Source organism: Phaenicophaeus curvirostris, chromosome Z, assembly GCF_032191515.1.
Source record: "Phaenicophaeus curvirostris isolate KB17595 chromosome Z, BPBGC_Pcur_1.0, whole genome shotgun sequence".
NCBI classification, from domain to species: Eukaryota; Metazoa; Chordata; class Aves; order Cuculiformes; family Cuculidae; genus Phaenicophaeus; species Phaenicophaeus curvirostris.
Genome location: NC_091431.1, coordinates 65,161,810 through 65,179,870, shown reverse-complemented (window position 1 = coordinate 65,179,870; position 18,061 = coordinate 65,161,810). Strand labels below are relative to the sequence as shown.

The 18,061-nt window shown below is 46.0% G+C and overlaps 2 protein-coding genes across 3 annotated transcripts; one reads left to right on the top strand and one right to left on the bottom strand.

The window, feature by feature from the left end:
- Positions 1-163: 163 nt before the first annotated feature.
- ARHGEF39 (Rho guanine nucleotide exchange factor 39) lies at positions 164-12,654 on the top strand. Of its 2 annotated transcripts, XM_069880635.1 has the most exons (9): positions 164-1,236; positions 1,855-1,949; positions 2,344-2,464; positions 3,517-3,635; positions 5,449-5,519; positions 6,291-6,419; positions 10,023-10,252; positions 11,826-11,914; positions 12,110-12,652. In XM_069880635.1, the coding sequence occupies exons 1-9, from the start codon at positions 1,090-1,092 to the stop codon at positions 12,123-12,125; spliced, it is 1,017 nt and encodes a 338-aa protein (XP_069736736.1). In that variant the 5' UTR covers positions 164-1,089; the 3' UTR covers positions 12,126-12,652. The 2 variants fall into 2 exon arrangements, with proteins under 2 accessions (XP_069736736.1, XP_069736737.1); XM_069880636.1 differs by lacking the exon at positions 6,291-6,419 and having other exon boundaries at positions 12,110-12,654.
- Positions 12,655-14,348: 1,694 nt separating this feature from the next.
- MRPL17 (mitochondrial ribosomal protein L17) lies at positions 14,349-17,747 on the bottom strand. Its single transcript, XM_069879912.1, has 3 exons — positions 17,543-17,747; positions 14,966-15,034; positions 14,349-14,886 (listed from the first exon to the last, which is right to left on the bottom strand). Exons 1-3 carry the CDS (start codon positions 17,714-17,716, stop codon positions 14,614-14,616), a joined length of 516 nt encoding a protein of 171 aa, XP_069736013.1. The 5' UTR covers positions 17,717-17,747; the 3' UTR covers positions 14,349-14,613.
- Positions 17,748-18,061: the final 314 nt, after the last annotated feature.

Below are 18,061 nucleotides of genomic sequence, written 5' to 3'. Positions count from 1 at the left end.
GCAGTACTGCCTCTCCATCCACAGGGTTGCCAGATCTGCTTTGTTTAACCAGGATGTGGATTCACCTTGGCTTGTGTTTGTGTCATAGCAAATACAAAGATAAACATCTGTAGCAGCTCCGGCTACTGTTAAACACTGCATGCATCCCTCAGCTATCTGGACTTTTCCTAAGTCATTAAATGAGTCTTGGTACTTGTTTGATGTCAACCTTTTGTTTCAGACATTGACTTAAATGTGTGAAATGTCTCTGGAAGACTGTATTTGGCAAATTCCCTTCTTTACAACAGCACATCTTTCTCTATTAGTGTAGCTCATCCATGTGGGAGCCGGAACTTTTGTGGAAGTAGCTCAGCTTCCAGAGAAAATGCAGACTTCATACTATGGCAAAGTGTGCAACAGCCTGTGCTGCATTTTTATCAAAAGGCAGAGGAATACTTAACTACTGTTCTACTAACATATGCCTCTTCCTCTGAGAGAGGGTGATAAAAGAGTCTGTGTTTTTCTCTGGAACAAAACCACGACATTCTTGCAGAAGACGAACAACAGTGAAGCTGGTTGATAAGTGGGTAATTGGTCTGTGTCTCTTACATCTCTGAAGCCACAAACTACTGTTAGAAAGTGATAATGCAAACACTTGCTTCTTGGGAACCTCCATGGGAAAACGAGCAAAGGTGTTCTCTTTACCCTCAAGACAGATCTTATGGCTGTTTTCTACTGCTACCAGCAGTACCTCCTTGGGTTTATTGAGAATTTCGTTTGAAGAATAGAGCAAAGCACAGGAAACAGTAGTTTGTGAGTGGGATTGTACACTTCAGATTCTCTTACAGAAGTATCATAAGGTACTGCTTTTGATTTCACAGTCTGGTCTTTCTAACATTTCCTCTGGTTGATGTAGGGCTCCTGTATCAAGGAGAATGCAGAAGGAAACTTAATAACGGTTGCTGGCAATTTACTTCCCTTCTTTATCAGTATAGCATAGAGTTAGTAGCTCAGAATCCTGCCCTGCAGCGTATGTTATTTTTTAGTTGTGTGTGTCTCTCTTGGCTCTTCAGGGTCAGTTACCTTTCTGTATATCAGTCCTGAGGCCTCATGAGTGACTCGTCCCTGGTGTTTATGGCTGGAACAAACACTGTGGTAGAGCAGAGGGCTCGCTGGGAGAGAAAGCGCAGCCGGACAGCAAAGGAGCTGCTGGAAACTGAACACAAATACCTTGAACAACTGGATTTGGTGGTCACAGTGAGTACTTTGGCCCCTTCTGATGTGTGGGTACCTTCAAGCAGCCTGTGTGTATTTATGTTGTCAGGGGGAACGGTTAGGAGCAAGACTTTATGTTCCTGCTACATGGGACAACTACCAGGCTGAAAAGTTTTTTTGTCTTTTAATTCCTCTGTACCATCTGGCAGCTCGTGGTTTTGGCCCTTCAGCTTTGGTCTGTACACAGACATAAATCTTTACGTTTTGGTCATATAGGGGACTCACCTTAGAATACCTGAGATGTATGAAGTGTGGGGGCACAGACAAGACAAGACAAAGACAGGTGGTGAAGAAGGTGGTGAAAATCAGATGATGTCTAGGATCAGATGTGTCTAGGAACACTGAAATAGATTCTATCATTGCTGTAGTGCTGTTCCACATGTTTACAGTTATGGTCAAAGTTATCAAGAAGCCTTACAACTCATTATATATATCTTAGATAGGCATTCACAATATTTAAAATCCTTTCTAGCTGAAGCGTATGCAGTGTGCAACTTCTTGCTTCTGCTGTGTGCCACAAGTAATGTTTGAGTGACCTCTCAATTTTACCTGGTTTTGAAATGATCTTTTTCTCTGAAATTCTCTTTTTTTTTCACTTAGTTCTTTGTGAAAATTTTAAAGGCCAAAGGGACACTGAAACCTGCTGTGTTGGAAACCATATTTGGACCCCTGGAATCCATATATTCAGCCAGCCAGTAAGTGAACACACTGTAATTAAATAGACAGGGCCCGATATTGATGAGAATGTAAGATTTCAGGTAAGAAAGCTTGTAAATAAGGCATTCACTTCTAGCACTGCAAGCCTTGGTGGCACCTGCAGGTGTACTCAGGAAAATGCTGATCTGTATCCACATTCCTGGATGCCCAGTTGCCCTCAGGGTAGTGGTTTAAACCCAGTAAGTCTGCTCTGTGATGTTTCCAAGGGATGTTTTTAGTTTAGTCTGTGTGTCAAGCATGTACTTGGCAGAGAAGCTGAAGGTGAGGTGGAAACTGAAAAAGGAAGGTCAGCAAAGGAATGAACTAGAGGGAGCTGTGAATGTGCCATCAGTAACTTTCTCCTCATAAACCGTCTTTGTTCCTTGTGCACAGTGTTCTGTCGCATCACCTGGAGAGACAGAATTTGGGACTAGGACTTGAGAATTTCTGTGAGAATCTGGAGCTTTATGGCCACTATGCTGAGAATTTGGAGCAGGCAAATAAGACCTTGGAGGTAAATATCTCCTCTATTTCTCTTATTACTTCTTCCTGCTCTTTCTCCATTCCGTGAAAAAGCTACATCCTTCCCTTTTTCTTCTGTTTCTGGAGTGATTAGTTTTCTTCCTTTTTCTAGGCTTCTACTATTTTCTTAGTCTTTCTTCCGTAACAGAATGGTGGAAACTTCTCTGTTTACATAGATGTTCGCATTTTTGAATCTTGTTTCAGGTTTTTATGTATGTATGTGTTTTTATGCATATGTGGAGCACAGCTTTGTCAAAGTTCTGTATTTACTGTATTTACTCCTCAGCTGGCATGCCTTGAGAGCTTGCAGTGGGAACACTAGGGGACAGTGATCTCTTTCTGGAGAATTATCAGGACTTTCCCTCTACTGCTAACAGTATCCTAACAGTAGGTTTTCCTTTTCCTCCTCCATTTTTTTTGATGGTAGAAGAAAAACTTTTCCTTCCCACTTAATCCTCCAAATACAACCTGTCTTCCAAGAAATTTCAGCAGGCTATATTTTTATTTCAAAGTCCTGACAGCTGTAGCTTGAATTTAAACTACTGACTTAGTTTAAGCTGTGCTTGCTCCCAGCTGCAGGTTGCACTGAGATGTTTCTCTTCTGTTCTGTTTGCATGCATATGTATAAACCTTTGATTTCCCAAAAATGAAATATATTTTGGATATTTTCCTTGAGTTGATGAGAATGCGGGGCTGCATTGCTTTGTCTTGAAATGATTGGCAAAAAGTCACAGGTGGTTTCCTTGTTAACTTGTCTGAGTAAACCTTTCTTTTTTTCTTTGTTTCCATCTGCTGAGTGTACTAACTTTATACTGCTGTGCATGTGTGAAGAAAGGGTATCACTTCTATTACCTACTGGAAAATGGTGCTCAGGAGAAAGAGAATTCCTTGCTCAGGGCCACAAAAGAAGCTGCTGGTGCTTGCATTTAGAACTGAAATCCTAAAATCTGATCCTTTCTGGTTAAAGTTTTAAGTTCTCCAAGCTCTAGAGCAGAGATTTCTGTCTATAGTCTAAAAGCTATATACCTTTTCTGCTGCACACAGGAGCAATTGAGGAAAAGTAAGTCATTCCGACGATTTAAGAAACTCCAGGAGACTCGACCTCAGTTTCAAGGGAGAAAGCTAGAGGATCTGCTTCCTTTGCCCCTGCATAGGCTGCACCAGTAAGTAAGCAATTCTGAGTCTTCAGGGTGCTAATAGGAGAGGGGAAAAAGGGGCATGACTATGTTTTGATTTCTGTGGGAGGTATATTCACTTAATGTGTCTCAAAATCAGGGCATATACACAACAATGAAACAGACCTGAGGATGTGCCAGTGGAGTGACAGGCAAGAGGGAATGGCCTCAAGCTCTGCCAGGGGAGGCTCAGGCTTGACATCAGGAAAAAATTATTCATGGAAAGGTTCATTGGGCACTGGAACAGGCTGCCCAGAGAGGTGGTTGAGTCACCTTCCCTGGAGGTGTTTAAGGGACGGGTGGATGAGATGCTCAGGGACATGGTTTAGTGATTGATACAAATGGTTGGACTTAATGATCCAGTGGGTCCTTTCCAACCTAGTGATTTTATGATTCAGTGAGTGGAATTGGTGTATGTGGATGGGAGATGAAGCAGAGATGTAGCTGTGTTTAGCCCTGGCTCCTGGCTCTTGAGTAGCATTGAAGTGGTGGCTTTTTGTCATCTCAGTAGGCTACTGGAATCAGGCCCTGAACTAAATCAAGCTGTCTGAAGTGCTGCAGAAGTGGTGCCCTGCCAGACATGGTCTCGCTCTGCTTTTGCGTCAGTTGCTGACCTGGAGCATTGTGGCTCTCCTCTCTTGTAGGCAGTTGCTTTTGGAGAGAGGTGAGATTAATGAATGCAGGGGGAGCTTTTCTCTCCTCTCTGGTGATCAGGGCCTCAACAAAGCCAGTCTGGAAAGCTACATTCCCTTCTTGAGGCATCATCTTCTCTTTGATGAGGCAGGCTGACTGCATGAGTCGAGCACTGCATGGACTCAAGGGCTGCCCTTTCTTGTGGATGAGTATATGGGTAATACAGGGTAGTTTGGGGACCCAGCTGCTGCTTCTACAGTTCAAGTAGCTGCTCTTCAGTCATGGTCTTATCCGTGCTAAAGCTAACCTGAGAGACCGAGAGTCTCATTGCTTTAAAAATAACTTGAGAGTGAGCAAACCACAGGCTTTCAGGCAGCTTTACGTAACCTTTTTAATCAGCTTGGCAGATAAAAGCATAAGCTGTCTTTTTACTATAATTCTTCGGATTGTTCCTCTTGATTTGTAAAATAGCAGCGTGTTTGTTCCTGTCTGACTGCTTGGGAAGATAGAGAATTTTTAGCAGCACATCTTTTTTTTTCATTAATCAGCCCTTCCATGTCCAAGTTTCTTTGAAGCACTTTTGCGTATACTGCAGGTCATATGACTTCTGCCACCTAGTGAAACTATTCAACGTGGTATTTCTTCTATCATTTCAGACTGAAAACAGTTTGACTTTACTGGGAGAAAGCATTTGGGGAGATGTGATCCTTTCTGGTAAAGAATGGAGAGGAAAAAAGAAAAAGGCAGCTCTTAGTTCTTATAGAAATGCCTTTATTTTCTTGTGTGGGCAGGAAACGTGGTATGAATGCAACCATTCAGACTTAAAAAAGATGAAATAGTTCAAAGAGAAATTTGTCTGGTTTTGAAGGCATTTTTGTGTGAATGCTAAGAGAGTTTCCTGACCTTGAGTAATATGAGAAGTTGCTTTTATCAGATCCCTGTGAAATGCCAAAGGCTTGCAAATGTATAAAATATTTGGGTTAATTTAGTTGATAAATTTTTAGATAAAATAAACGTGATCGAAGTCTTGTGACCAAAGCTGCTTGATTAGGCTTAGAGGTGTGGACTCCATCTCCTGATGGAGTGTTGTTCGTCACTCTGACACTGATAAGAGATGCAGCTGTTGCTGATATCTTATTGTGAAATAACTCTGCTCTCTCGATCTTAGGTACAAGCATTTCCTCAGAGACCTGCTGGAGAACACCTGCCCAGACTGCGCTGAGTACCAGAAACTTGCAAGTAAGTTTCCACCTGTAGGTGCTGGCACTTTGATCAGTGTTAGCTTCTTTGATAATAGTATTTGGATCCTTGTCTTCTGTTGATTTCCACGGGAAGAGAAATCTTCCTCTTTCTGGGTTCTAGTGCATTACTATTTCCCTTCTTCATCTCGATCAAGATGTCCCTGGGATCATATTGGGAATAACAATGTAGAGTAACTGACTGGGGAAGTGGCCCAGGGTTTAGGTTGGACAAAGAGCAGCTCCATGTTTTGTGATGAGGGTGGTGAGACACTGGAACAGGTTGCTCATGGAGATCATTGATGCTCCATCACTGGAAGCGTTCCAGGTCTGTTTGGACAGAGCATTGAGCAATGTGATCTAGGGAAAAATGTGCTGGTGGCAGAGGAGTTGGACTAGATTATCTTTAAATGTTCCTTCCAACACAAACCATTCTATGACTATTGGTCATGTGCCTCAATTTTGTGAGATAACTCATGTCCTTCTTGCCATATTTACTAGCAGTTAACACCATTGGGCATCTTTCCTAATCCAGGAAATTGCTCCTCTGTTTAATGTTTTATTGGGGGGAAAAAAAACCCTGTTTTCTAGAACTGCAGAAATGTTGGTTGGAGAGATGCATCTAATCCAGTTTCCTGCCGAAATTATTGAATGAATCTGTTGTCAACACTTGGTTTAAAATATTTGCTTCTTAATTTCATCTTATCTTCTCACAGCAAGATAGGTGTGTATTCATTTGTGTTAACCTCAAAATATGCTGCTCTAATTCCAGAGGCTGTGAAATCTGTTTCTGAGGTATCTCGATGGGTCCAAGATGTCCTTCATAAGAGAGAGAACTCCTTGCAGCTGCTTCGGATTCAGAAACTGCTCAAAGGACGGAAGACTCTGATTTTGACTCCAGGTGAGTCTTACTGATGGCTCGTTTTCTTCTGCCAAACTGAGATAACTGGAGATATGCTTGTCTTCATCTCTGACTTGACTGATGTTAACCACTTTTCCCCTTCTGCCCAGATTCCATAGATCAGTGGTAAAGGAACCAGTAATAAAACACTTTTTCTTCTTTTTTTATTTAAGAACTTTTGAGTAAGGATAAGGAGCAGCATAATTGGCTGATATTCAGATAGGAGAAACTGATGACATGTGGTTAGAAAATTAGTAGGCCCCTAAGGAGGTCAGGAGTGTGAATCCTGGGTGAGAATGACAGACAGTTGTTAAATAATTTTGGAACAGTGTAAAGCAGTGGTGTGGTCCCTACTCCACTGCAGGAATGATAAATCAAAGGCCTAAGGACTGTGCTGCTTTTTATTTTAAGCTACAGGCTTCATGAACTTGCTCACACTCTTCACATGAAGAATCATCTTTTATTTGCACGGTTGAACTATGCCAGAAATCAGAATATTTGTGTGGATAGCTGAGATATACAAAGTCACACTCAATGGCCTGTGAGATCCAATTGGATAACAGTTTTCTTTGTGACCTCCTACATGACTGGGTGCTCTCCATGCCCAGAGCACACTCCAACCTACGTATGGAATATTGTGAGAAATATGTCCAGGCTGGCAAAGAAGAAATGGTCAGTTGGGGCTTCACCTGTGCTGTCACCAAATGGTGCTGTTGCAGAGGTCGTCTAGAAACAGTGCTGCAGCTGCATAGGAGGAGTATTAAAGTCATTCTGTAAAGTTCCCTAAGGCACGCCTCCAGGCACTTGTGAACGTGTCTGTAATTTGTACATGTGTATTTTTGGGTGAAAAACACCACCCTCCAGTACGATGGTGGATAGAATCAGGAGGGTAAAAGTAAGAAAACTCGTGGGTTGACATAAAAACAGTTTAATAGGTGAAAAGCTGTGTGTGCAAGCAAAAAACAAACCAAGGAATTATTATCATGGAATTGTAGAATGTTTTTGGTTAGAAGGGTCCTTAAAGATCACCTAATACCTCCCACCAGACCAGGCTGCCCAATGCCCCACCCAACCTGGCCTTGAGCACTTCTGGGGATGGGACATCCACAGCTTCCCTGGGCAACCTGTGCCAGTGCCTCACCGCCCTCATTGTGAGTCTAGTCTTTATGTCTAGTCTAAATCTGCCCCTCTCCAGCTTACCCATTCACTACTTCCTATCAGCAGGGAGATGTTCAACCACCTCCAGGAAAGCAGGGCTCCACGTGAAACAGTTACTCGGGAAGACAACATCCTTCTTCCCCTAGCTTTATATGCCAAGCATGACATCTTATGGTGTAGAATATCTTTCTGTTCAGGTGGGTTCAGCTGTCCCAGCTGTATCCCCTCCCAGCCCCTTGTGCACCCCCAGCACTCGCTGGTGTAGCAGGGCAAGGAGCAGAAAAGACCTTTATGCTGAGCGGTGCTTACACAGTGATAACTAAAACATCCCTGTATTATCCATCCTTTTTCCAGCACAAACCCAAAACACAGACCCATAGCAGTTACTGTGGAAAGTTAATTCTATCCCAGCCATACCAGCACAGGCAGAAAAGAGGTTATTAGTCAGAGGTTATTGTTCTCAAAGGCGGTCCATCAATGGGCAGATTAATTTACAATTCTCTTCCCCGTTCTTAGAATCCTTCCGGTGGTACTAGCTGAAAGCGAGCTAACACAGGTGTGTTCTGCTTATACTGAGCATGAGCATGTAAAAAGGTAAATGAATTATCCTCAATGACAGAACTAATAATATAACCCAATGACAAAAACCAACCCCAAGGCAATACAGCTAGAGCAAGGTTGGCCATGATTTGAAAGCGCTTGGTCCACTTTTTCTCCCTCTCCAAATATTTTGAGATGTGTAGTAGGACAAGTGTTGAGGTTTTATAGAGATTTGTCCATTATGCAGGACAGAGAAGTGTAATGGTTTTGTTTTCCATTAGATGGAGTAAAATAAATACTATTGGATGTGAAAAGCAGAAAAGTAAGAGGCACCTGGGCCTTGCTAGTTTTGGGCCATCTTTCCAGGAACAAGCTGGCTTTTAAAGAACTGTTAAGATTGCATCCCTTGTACTGGGAAGGAAGAGGTGAAAAAGCATAATGCTATAGATTCAGAGAAAAGGGGTAGCTTCGGAGTTGATTTGGCAGTATCTGTGAGATGTAATGCTCTCAATGAAGAGACCCTGCTTTCTTTGCCCTCTTTTCACAAGGATTTTCTAATTCGTGTGCCCTGGGGAATCCTGAGTGTGGATCTATGTCCCAGGTGTTCTAGCATCGTGCAGCTCAGACTGTGCCAGGAGTCCGATCACAGGTTAGCCTGAGGAAAGCAGACCAGCTCCATGCTGCCGACACCTTCTTTACATTTGTTTTCTAAATTATGGCTGATTCCTGCACCTCACCTTTCTTTCTTGGTTTCTTATTCAGATTAGAGGAGTAGCTCCTGTGGAGTAAGCTAGGCAGGAACTAATTTGCCTTTATGTTTTGTGACTGTGGCATACTAAGTAAGACACAATCCATAATTAAAACAAAATTGTGTCCTTTTCTGAAAGGTACTTGCTAGCTCCATCAGAAGCTAAGGCACAAAAAGCAGTGGCTGAAACTCTCTGGCAGGTGTTTCCCAGACCAGGCCAGATGGCAGTGCCCTATAATGGCTTTAAATTTTTATAAATAACCTTCCTAGCAGGTGTCTTCATAATTCCCATGAGCTGGTGGCTATCCTGTACCATAATCCTCCCAGTTAGAGGCACTGCTTTAATTATTCCATTTTCTGTCAATGCCATTTTTTTTGTTGCTGTTTACAGCTAGATTTCTCAAACTGTTCTGATTTTTTTCCTGCTGATTGCTCTGCCTTTAGCTTTATTGTGATCTGTTTCATGTGTAGGTGACACTGGACCCTATTCTGTCAGAGGAGGTTGATAAGTTTGCCTATTCAGACCTTCCTTTTAATATGCTGGGGTTTATCCCCTTTGCTATGTTCTCATTGGAACCCTAATCTGCATCCTGCAATCTGTTAACTGCTGGAGAGCTGTACACAGTTAAATGACCAGTGAAAATTTTTCTAATTGGCATGTAACAAGCAAACAAAACAAAGGAAAAATAATACACTTTCAAAGCTTAGGCTGACATCTCTTTCACCAATAATGACAAATAATTGGACAACACAATTGAAGATAATTCATGTTATGTTTTATGAATCATGAATGTTATGTTTTATGAATTTATGAATGTTAATTTAAAGGTACACATAACATTTTCAAACCATGTTTTTGTTTTGGTCTCTTCAAGCAGGCTTGCATGTCTTATTGTCCTCGTAATTCCTAGTGCAGATTTAGTACAACTTCTGTCTGCTCCTCATGCACTGAAAGTTTGGCTGATGGCTGCTTCAGCATGCGTGTTACTAGTGCTGCTGAGCTGGACCCAGCTGGTACTGACTGCCTTCTAGTGGATGGAATTGATGTAGAACCTGGCAACCTGCAAGGGTAGCCCACTGTTTTCCAGTTTGTCTCATTATGTCATGTTTTTCCAGTCAGGATCCAACAACTGTCTTTATTTCCCTTGCATGCCTAGGGCGATGGTATATCCGAGAAGGCTGGCTTTTGGTGGTGCCTCCAAAGGGAGAAGAACTGAAGCGCAGGATGTTCTTCCTTTTTTCTGATATCTTTATTGCAACGAAGCCCTGCCACCCACTTCACCCGCTGAACTCGAACAAACTGGAATGCCGAGCTGCCTACCCGCTTCACCAGTGCATAGTGGATAAAGTGTTCGGCCACACGCAAAGCCAGGGAGGGGTCCTTAGTGTAAGTCTTTCCGTGTCTGCTCAGCAGAAGCGTCGGTGGGGTCAGCCTTGTAAAGCAGGTCTGTATCTGTCTCAGCAGCAGCAGGACTGAGATGATGAGAGGTGGCAACAGTAAATGCTGTGAACTTGTCTGAGCTAGGGCTTCTCTTCTTGAGTGATTCAAGTCCTTTTCCCTTTGTAGGGCAGGCCCTCCTGAGAACTTAAGGGTACAGATTTCTGGTTGCTTCACTTATCTGAGCCTCCTTACTTGGACTAATGTGTCCTTACATTACTCTGGCACACCCTCATCACAGCCACATTTGGGGGAAAAGCCCCACAGTCGTGTGACAGAGAGGATGTAGCATTGCACTGAACACTGACAGAGCTTATAGAAAACCCTGTCAGAGAACATGAGAAGATGTGGGTATTGTCACAACAGAGATTGATTGTGCATCTGCTGAGCCTTTGACTGGGGCTGGTGCCTTGGGTATGGATTTCAAGTTCAGGTCTTCCTGGGCTGCAGCGCTGCCCTGTGTTAGTTCATTACTTGAGATCTCTGTTGGACAGAACATATTCTTTGGGCAAGCTACCGTCTGCAGGTGGTGATGGTGGAAGGACCCCTAGGGGCAGTGTGGAATATAGGAGAAAATTGGATGAAAGCTGCCAGGAACTGTAATTGCCCAATTCTGAACACACTATTAAATTAAAGTGAGGTGTCGTCTTGGGTGGGAAGGAACGGATGAAACTGGCACTTGCTCTGTACTGCCCAGCCTCTAGCTTCACCCAATATCAATGCTAGATTTTTCAGTCTAAGAAAGGAAAGGGTACAGATTAGGGGAACAGTGGTTAGAAAGCTTCGTGGAGAATGGCCTGGGGTGTTTATTGGTAGCTGACTGAACATGAGCCAGCAGTGACCCAGGTGGCCAGGAAGGCCAGTGGCATCTTGGCTTGTATCAGAAACAGCGTGACCAGCAGGTCCAGGGAGGTTATTCTTCCTCTGTACTCGGCACTGGGGAGACCACACCTCGAATCCTGTGTTCAGTTCTGGCCCCCTCACTACAAGAAGGATGTTGAGGCTCTGGAGCGAGTCCAGAGAAGAGCAACGAAGCTGGTGAGGGGGCTGGAGAACAGGCCTTATGAGGAACGGCTGAGAGAGCTGGGGGTGTTTAGCCTGGAGAAGAGGAGGCTGAGGGGAGACCTTTTTGCTCTCTACAACTACCTGAAAGGAGGTTGTAGAGAGGAGGGAGGAGGGTGCTGGCCTCTTCTCCCAATTGACAGGGAACAGGACAAGAGGGAATGGCCTCAAGCTGCACCAGGGGAGGTTCAGACTGGGTATCAGGAAGATTTTTTTCACATGAAGGATCATCAGGCACTGGAACAGGCTGCCCGGGAAGCTGGTTAAGTCACCATCCCTGGAGGTATTTAAAAGACAAGTAGACAAGGTGCTCAGGGACATGGTTTAGTGGCAGATAGGAATGGTTGGACGCAATGATCCTGGGGGTCTTGTCCAACCTGGTGATTCTATGAAATGGATCAGAGTTGCTGCCTTGGCAAGGAATGCCAAAGAGTGGCACCAGATACTGTCTGTCTTTCAGCTCTCCTTTCCACACAAGACTCTGCTGTTGATGTCCAGTGACCAAGAAGATATTAATGACTGGTATCGGAGTCTCACAGCTGCAGTCAGGTAGGTGTCTTGTTTCCCAGAGGTGGAGGGGGCTGAGGGGAAGGGAGCAGAGCATAAAAATGATCACATGGACCTGTATATTTGCATGTGTTACACGATTTTAAGGCTGATAGAGACGAACTGGGTACAAGGGAATAATACTAAGAACAGATTTATTGTATTAACAGTGAACTTCTGCTTTGTTTTCCTCTACAGGCAGCTGAAAGCCTGACTCTCCTGAGTAGAAGGTAGACTGGCAGGACAACTCCAAAACAAGTCTTAGAGAGTTTATTTGCCAGCATTCTTGGTATCGCCATCTCTCTTGGAACAAGCATACACAATCCTAGGAAATGTTCAGGGACACAAAGTGGGGGAATTGCTTTTAGAGGAACTACACATTGCTAGTGAGATTATGAATGCTTTGTCAGCTGTCCTCATCTTTATATATTGCAAAAAATAGGTATGCACACTAAGGATTTGTATATAAAAAACCTGTATCAAGACTTTTCCCCTTAGCTTGGATGCTTCTACCTTTTCTACACATTTTTTTCTTCTTGAGATTATTAAGGACGAGCAGAAGACAACCTGACTTGTCTCATTAAATGTTTTTATCTAACTGTATTTTCTAAATCGGTGTTTTCACATTTACTTGTCTATATATATGTCTGTCTGTTCTTGCTTCTGGGTCCTTGTATCAAAATGGATGTTTGGGTTAACAGTAACATAGAATCATAGAATGGTTTAGGTTGGAAAGGACCTTAAAGATCATCCATTTCCAACTCCCCTGCTCTGGGCAATGACACCTCCCACCAGAACAGGATGTCAAAGTCCCCATCCAACCTGGCATCAGCAGCTTCCCTGGGCAACGCCTGCCAGTGCCTCACTGCCCTCATTGTGAATAATTTTTTCCTAACATCTGATTCAAATCTTCCCTCCCTTCCAATTTAAAGCCATTCTCCCTTGTCCTATTGCTTACATGCATTGTGAACATGGGAATAACACTTGTTTTCTTGTAGAAGTATGGGGCCACACTCATCTTCCTTGTTGGACATTTTTATCATTCATATCCTTGGGTTTTCTACTACTGTAGTTTGACAGTTAATGTCCCTCCTCCTCTAAGAAACTAACAGGTGGGCAGGTCAGGGGAAGATGATTCAGTGGTTAAAATCCTCCCTCTCTGTTTCTCATCAATCCCACAGATAAGCTAATCTGCTGAACTACCTGAAATAAACTGGTAGGTAACAGTGAAACAGCGCTCGCATTTCTAATCTGATTCCTAAGAGATGATGCAGACACAACAGCAGTCGCTTTTGCCTTCAAGGTGTGCTTTACCCCTACTGCTGTGAAATGCCACAGTGAAAAACTTGGGGCAGCATCTCTGCACCTGAAGGAAGGGGAAAGTCTCTAGAGGGCAACAGTAAGCACTCTGGGTCATCAATGTGCTAAGATTCAGTTTACTAGGATGACAGACCAATGTAAGGAAGAAAATAACATAAGGTATTATCCTTGAGAGTTTGATTAGAGCCTTAACATGGACTTTTAATAATCTGGAAGCTCTGGAAGCTCTGCTGCAGTAGCAGTTTGGTTCATCTCTTCCGTTGAGGGGGAGAACATGAGGTGCGAGGTCAAATGCAAAGAGGGCAATTTCAAGGTCAACAGAAACACAATGAATATCTGTCCCAATGCTGATTTTGTAGCAGTTTGGCTGTTTTTCCTCTTCCTTAAACAGTACCACTCATCTTTAATTTATCACTGGAATTCACTAAAACAGAAGTGGTTTCTGTGTGAGAAAAGTGCCCTGAAGACAGAGTTACCAAACTTCAAATTCTTTAATGTCACTTCGTTATTTTGTTTGTTTGTTTGTTTCCATACAGCTCACTCACTACACAGGATCATTCATTTGTCTTTAAGTTTGTGAGAGAGAAAGGAACCAGACATGTTTGGGTTTGGTTGGTCATTTTCTCACTTAAAAGCTACAGCTAAGACTTTTGAGTACCAGTTGTACTTAAAACCAAGGCTAGCAATTTCTCATCTCCCAGCAGTTATATCACTCAAAAGAACTCTGCAATGACTCCTTTTTGTTCTAACAGGGTAACACAGAGATTTCTTGCAGCCCTGCACTTGAGACTGAGATGTGTACCGTGCTCTTGGCAGAGGTGACTATTATTCCTGCCCACGTTGCCTCCTTGATAGAGCAAGTCCCTTTGGTACTGCCTCGATTTTAAGATTCACATCAGTGCTTCTGGAACAGCAAAACTCGATTTTTCACTGAATTTCTGGCCCTGAAAGGCTGCGTGCTGGCTTCAAGAAAATACTGTAGCCTTGTCACGGCCCCAGAGCGCAGGGCTGTCACACCAGCAGCTGTAACAACACCAGCAGCTGTAACAACCCCAGCCTTCACTGGAGTAAATTACTAACTCATGTGCACAAGAATATAATCCAAAGAGAAGCACACTCACTTTTTGAACAGAGTTTATTTACACAGAGCATCAACCATTATGGCTCCCAGCTTGATTTCCTTCTCTGGCTGAGCCTCTATTCAAACCATAGGAAGAAGCAAGTAAACCTTGAGCTTGTACCCGCATCGTGGTAACTCAAGGCTTGTAATCAGCCTTCAGATCTCCTGGGACATCTATTCCTGTGCTCCTTGACAGCAATGAGCTGGCTGGTGCACAGGCAGCTTCCACCACACCCCGTCTCGTGCAGGGCAGAGGGGATGCCTACAAAGGGGTGCCCTCTGGGCTGTGTGCAGCTGCCGCCCGCTGCATGTCCTCCCGGTAGCCCTTCAGGAGCTGGTTCAGCAGCGTTTTCTCAGTGTCACGGCGTGGGCGGATAAGTGGTGGTAAGGGATTCCCCTTGAGCTCGATGACTGCCATCTTGGCCCGGTCAAGGTTGTCCCGGTTGGGGATCTGCAGCAGGCGGGTGTAGCTGCCAGGGTGGGGCTGGAACCGGGGTGCCAGCACCTTGAACAGCTTGTGGATGAGATCCTTCTCCTGTGGGGCAGCACATTCAGTTCCAGCACTGGGGCTGCAGGGGGGCAGCAAGGGATTTGGGGGTGAAGGGTGTACTCACGGTCAGCCAGAAATTCGCCATCTGCATGGCGCGCTCATTGGTGTCACCCAGCTTGGCGTAATCGATGAGCTGTGGGGAATCATAGAATTGTTTGGTTGGAAAAGACCTTTAGGATCACTGACTCCAGTTGTATCTGTCCACTACTAAACCATATCTCTGAGCACCTCTTCTACCTGTCCTGTAAATACCTCCAGGGACGGTGACTAAACCACCTCCCTGGGCAGCCTGTTCTAGTGCCTGAGGACCTTTTCAGTGAAGAAATTTTTCCTAATATCCAATCTGACCCACCCCTGGCATAAACTGAGGCCATTTCCTCTTGTCCTACAACTTATTACTTGGGAGAAGAGACCAGCACCCACCTTGCTGCAACCTCTCCTTTCAAGGAATTGTAGAGAGAAGGTATCCTCTCAGCCTCCTCCAGGCTAAACAACCCCAGTTTTGTCAGCCACCCATGACTCCTATGCTCCAGTCCCTTCACCAGCATGTCCTCCTCTGGATGCACTCCAGCTCCTCACTGTATTTCTCATAGTGAGAGGCCCAGAACTAAACACAGGATTCAACGTGAGGCCTCACCAGTGCTGAGTACAGGGGGAGAACAACCTCCCTGGATCTGCTGGCCACGCCGTTTCTGATACAAGCCAAGATGCCATTGGCCTTCTTGGCCACCTGGGCCACTGCTGGCTCATGTTCAGTCACTGTCAACCAGCATCTTGAGGCCCTTCTCCACTAGGCAGGTTTCCAGCCACTCTTCCCCAAGCCTATAGCGCTGCATGGAGTTGTTTCATCCCAAGTGCAGGACACAGCACTTGGCCTTAGAATTATAGAATCGCTAGGCCGGAAAAGGCATTTAAGGTCAACTCCAACCACACCGGTCCACTACAAAATTATATCCCTAAGGACCCCATCTTTTAAACACCTCCAGGGATTGTGGCTCAACTACCTCCCTGGGCAGCTGTTCCAGTGCTTGATAACCCTTTCTATGAAGAATTCTTTCCTGACGTTCAATGTAAACTTCCCCTGACAGTTTAAGGCCATTCCCTCTTGTCCTATCACCTATTACCTGGGAGAAGAAACCAACATCCACCTCTCTGCACCCTCCTTTTAGAGAATGATAAGGTCTCCCCACAGCCTCTTTTTCTCCAGTCTAAACAGCCCTAGGTCCCTCATCTGCTCCTTCTAAGACTTTTTCTCCAGCCCCTTGCTAAACTTCCTCCTGCTGGTCTCAACCCAACTATCCACCCTGTCCAGGTCCCTCTGAACAGCCTTTCTGCCCTTGAGCAGATCGACGCTCCTGTCCAGTTCGGTGTCACTGAAAGAACTCTCAGGCCTCTCACCCAGATGCTGAACAGAACCAGCTGAGCCTTGGGGATTCACAGAATCATAGAATCGCCAGGTTGGAAAAGACCTCGTGGATCATTGAGTCCAACCATTCCAATCTGCCACTAAACCATGTCCCTGAGCACCTGGTCTACCCAGCTGTTATACCCGTCTGTCTCAACGGCATGAGGTTTAACAAGGCCAACAACCCTGTGCAGCTACAGACTAGGAGAAGTCTGTCTAGAAAGCTGCCTGGAGGAGAAGGACCTGGGGGTGTTGGTTGACAGCGACTGAACATGAGCCAGCAGTGGCCCAGGTGGCCCAGGCGGCCAATGGCATCTTGGCTTGTATCAGAAACAGCGTGACCAGCAGATCCAGGGAGGTTATTCTCCCTCTGTACTCGGCACTGGTGAGACCGTTCCTCGAATCCTGTATTTAGTTCTGGGCCCCTCACCACAAGAAGGATGTTGAGGCTCTAGAGCGAGTCCAGAGAAGAGCAACGAAGCTGATGAGGGGGCTGGAGAACAGGCCTTATGAGGAACGGCTGAGAGAGCTGGGGGTGTTTAGCCTGGAGAAGAGGAGGCTGAGGGGAGACCTCATTGCTCTCTGCAACTACCTGAAAGGAGGTTGTGGAGAGCAGGGAGCTGGCCTCCCAGTTGACAGGAGACAGGACGAGAAGGAATTGCCTTAAGCTTTGCCAGGGGAGGTTCAGGCTGGACAGGAGGAAAAAATTTTTCACGGAAAGGGTCATTGGGCACTGGAACAGGCTGCCCAGGGAGGTGGTTGAGTCACAGCCTGGAGGTGTTTAAAGGACAGGTGAACGAGGTGCTGAGGGGCATGGTTTAGTGATTGATGGGAATGGTTGGACTTGAAGATCAAAGAGGTCTTTTCCAACCTGGTGATTCTATGACTCTATGAAACACCTCCAGTGATAGTGACTCAACCACTATTGGGCACTGGCCCAATAACCCCTTCGGGGAAAACTTCTTTCTGATACCTCCTCTGGGGCAGCTTGAGGCCATTTCCCCTTGTCCTGTCCCCTGTCACCTGGGAGAAGAGGTCAGCTCCGTCCCCTTCGCAACCTCCTTTCAGGTAGTTGTAGAGAGCAATAAGGTCTCCCCTCAGCCTCCTCTTCTCCAGGCTAAACAACGCCAGCTCCCTCAGCGGCTCCTCTTAAGCCTCGTTCTCCAGCCCCCTCACCCCGACTAGCACCCCGCCCCGGCAGCCCCGCTGAAGTGGGGAGGAGGCCGGGCCGCTCACCCGCTCCGCGTAGCCCCGCATCTCGTCGGCGCGGGCCCAGGGCGCCTCGATGCGCTCGTGCCGCACCAGCGCCGTCACCAGGTTGCGCAGCAGGTCGAGGCGAGAGCGCGGGCCGAGCCCGAGCCGCCGGAACACCCGCCCGTGCGAGATGGCGGCCGCCACCGACAGCCGCATCACGCCCGCCGCCACCTCCCGCCGCGGGGCACGACGGGACACGGCGCGCAGCCCCGCCCGCGGGCACCCAGCGCAGCCGCGGGACACGACGGGAGCTGAAGTCCAGCCCCGCCCGCGGAACGGAGCCGGTCAGGCGCTGGCACTAGGCACGACGGGAACTGTAGTTCAGTTCCAGCCGCGGCACGCAGCGTGACGGGGCGCGGCAAGGCACGACGGGAGCTGTAGTCCAGCCCCACCCACAGCCAGGACCCACGGCCGCTGCACGAAGCAGGTCATGGGGTGCCGCAAGGCACGATGGGAATTGTAGTTCAACGTCCCTCGCGGGCAACACCCGCAGCCGGGGCA

Coding starts and splice junctions, on each gene's coding strand:
- MRPL17 (XM_069879912.1), bottom strand. CDS start 17,716: ATGCGGCTGTCGGTGGCGGCCGCCATCTCGCACGGGCGGGTGTTCCGG. Junction 15,035..17,542: donor TGCGGGGCTACGCGGAGCGG/GTGAGCGGCCCG, acceptor GATTCCCCACAG/CTCATCGATTACGCCAAGCT. Junction 14,887..14,965: donor TGGCGAATTTCTGGCTGACC/GTGAGTACACCC, acceptor GCTGCCCCACAG/GAGAAGGATCTCATCCACAA.
- ARHGEF39 (XM_069880635.1), top strand. CDS start 1,090: ATGAGTGACTCGTCCCTGGTGTTTATGGCTGGAACAAACACTGTGGTA. Junction 1,950..2,343: donor TCCATATATTCAGCCAGCCA/GTAAGTGAACAC, acceptor CCTTGTGCACAG/TGTTCTGTCGCATCACCTGG. Junction 10,253..11,825: donor GCCAGGGAGGGGTCCTTAGT/GTAAGTCTTTCC, acceptor TCTGTCTTTCAG/CTCTCCTTTCCACACAAGAC.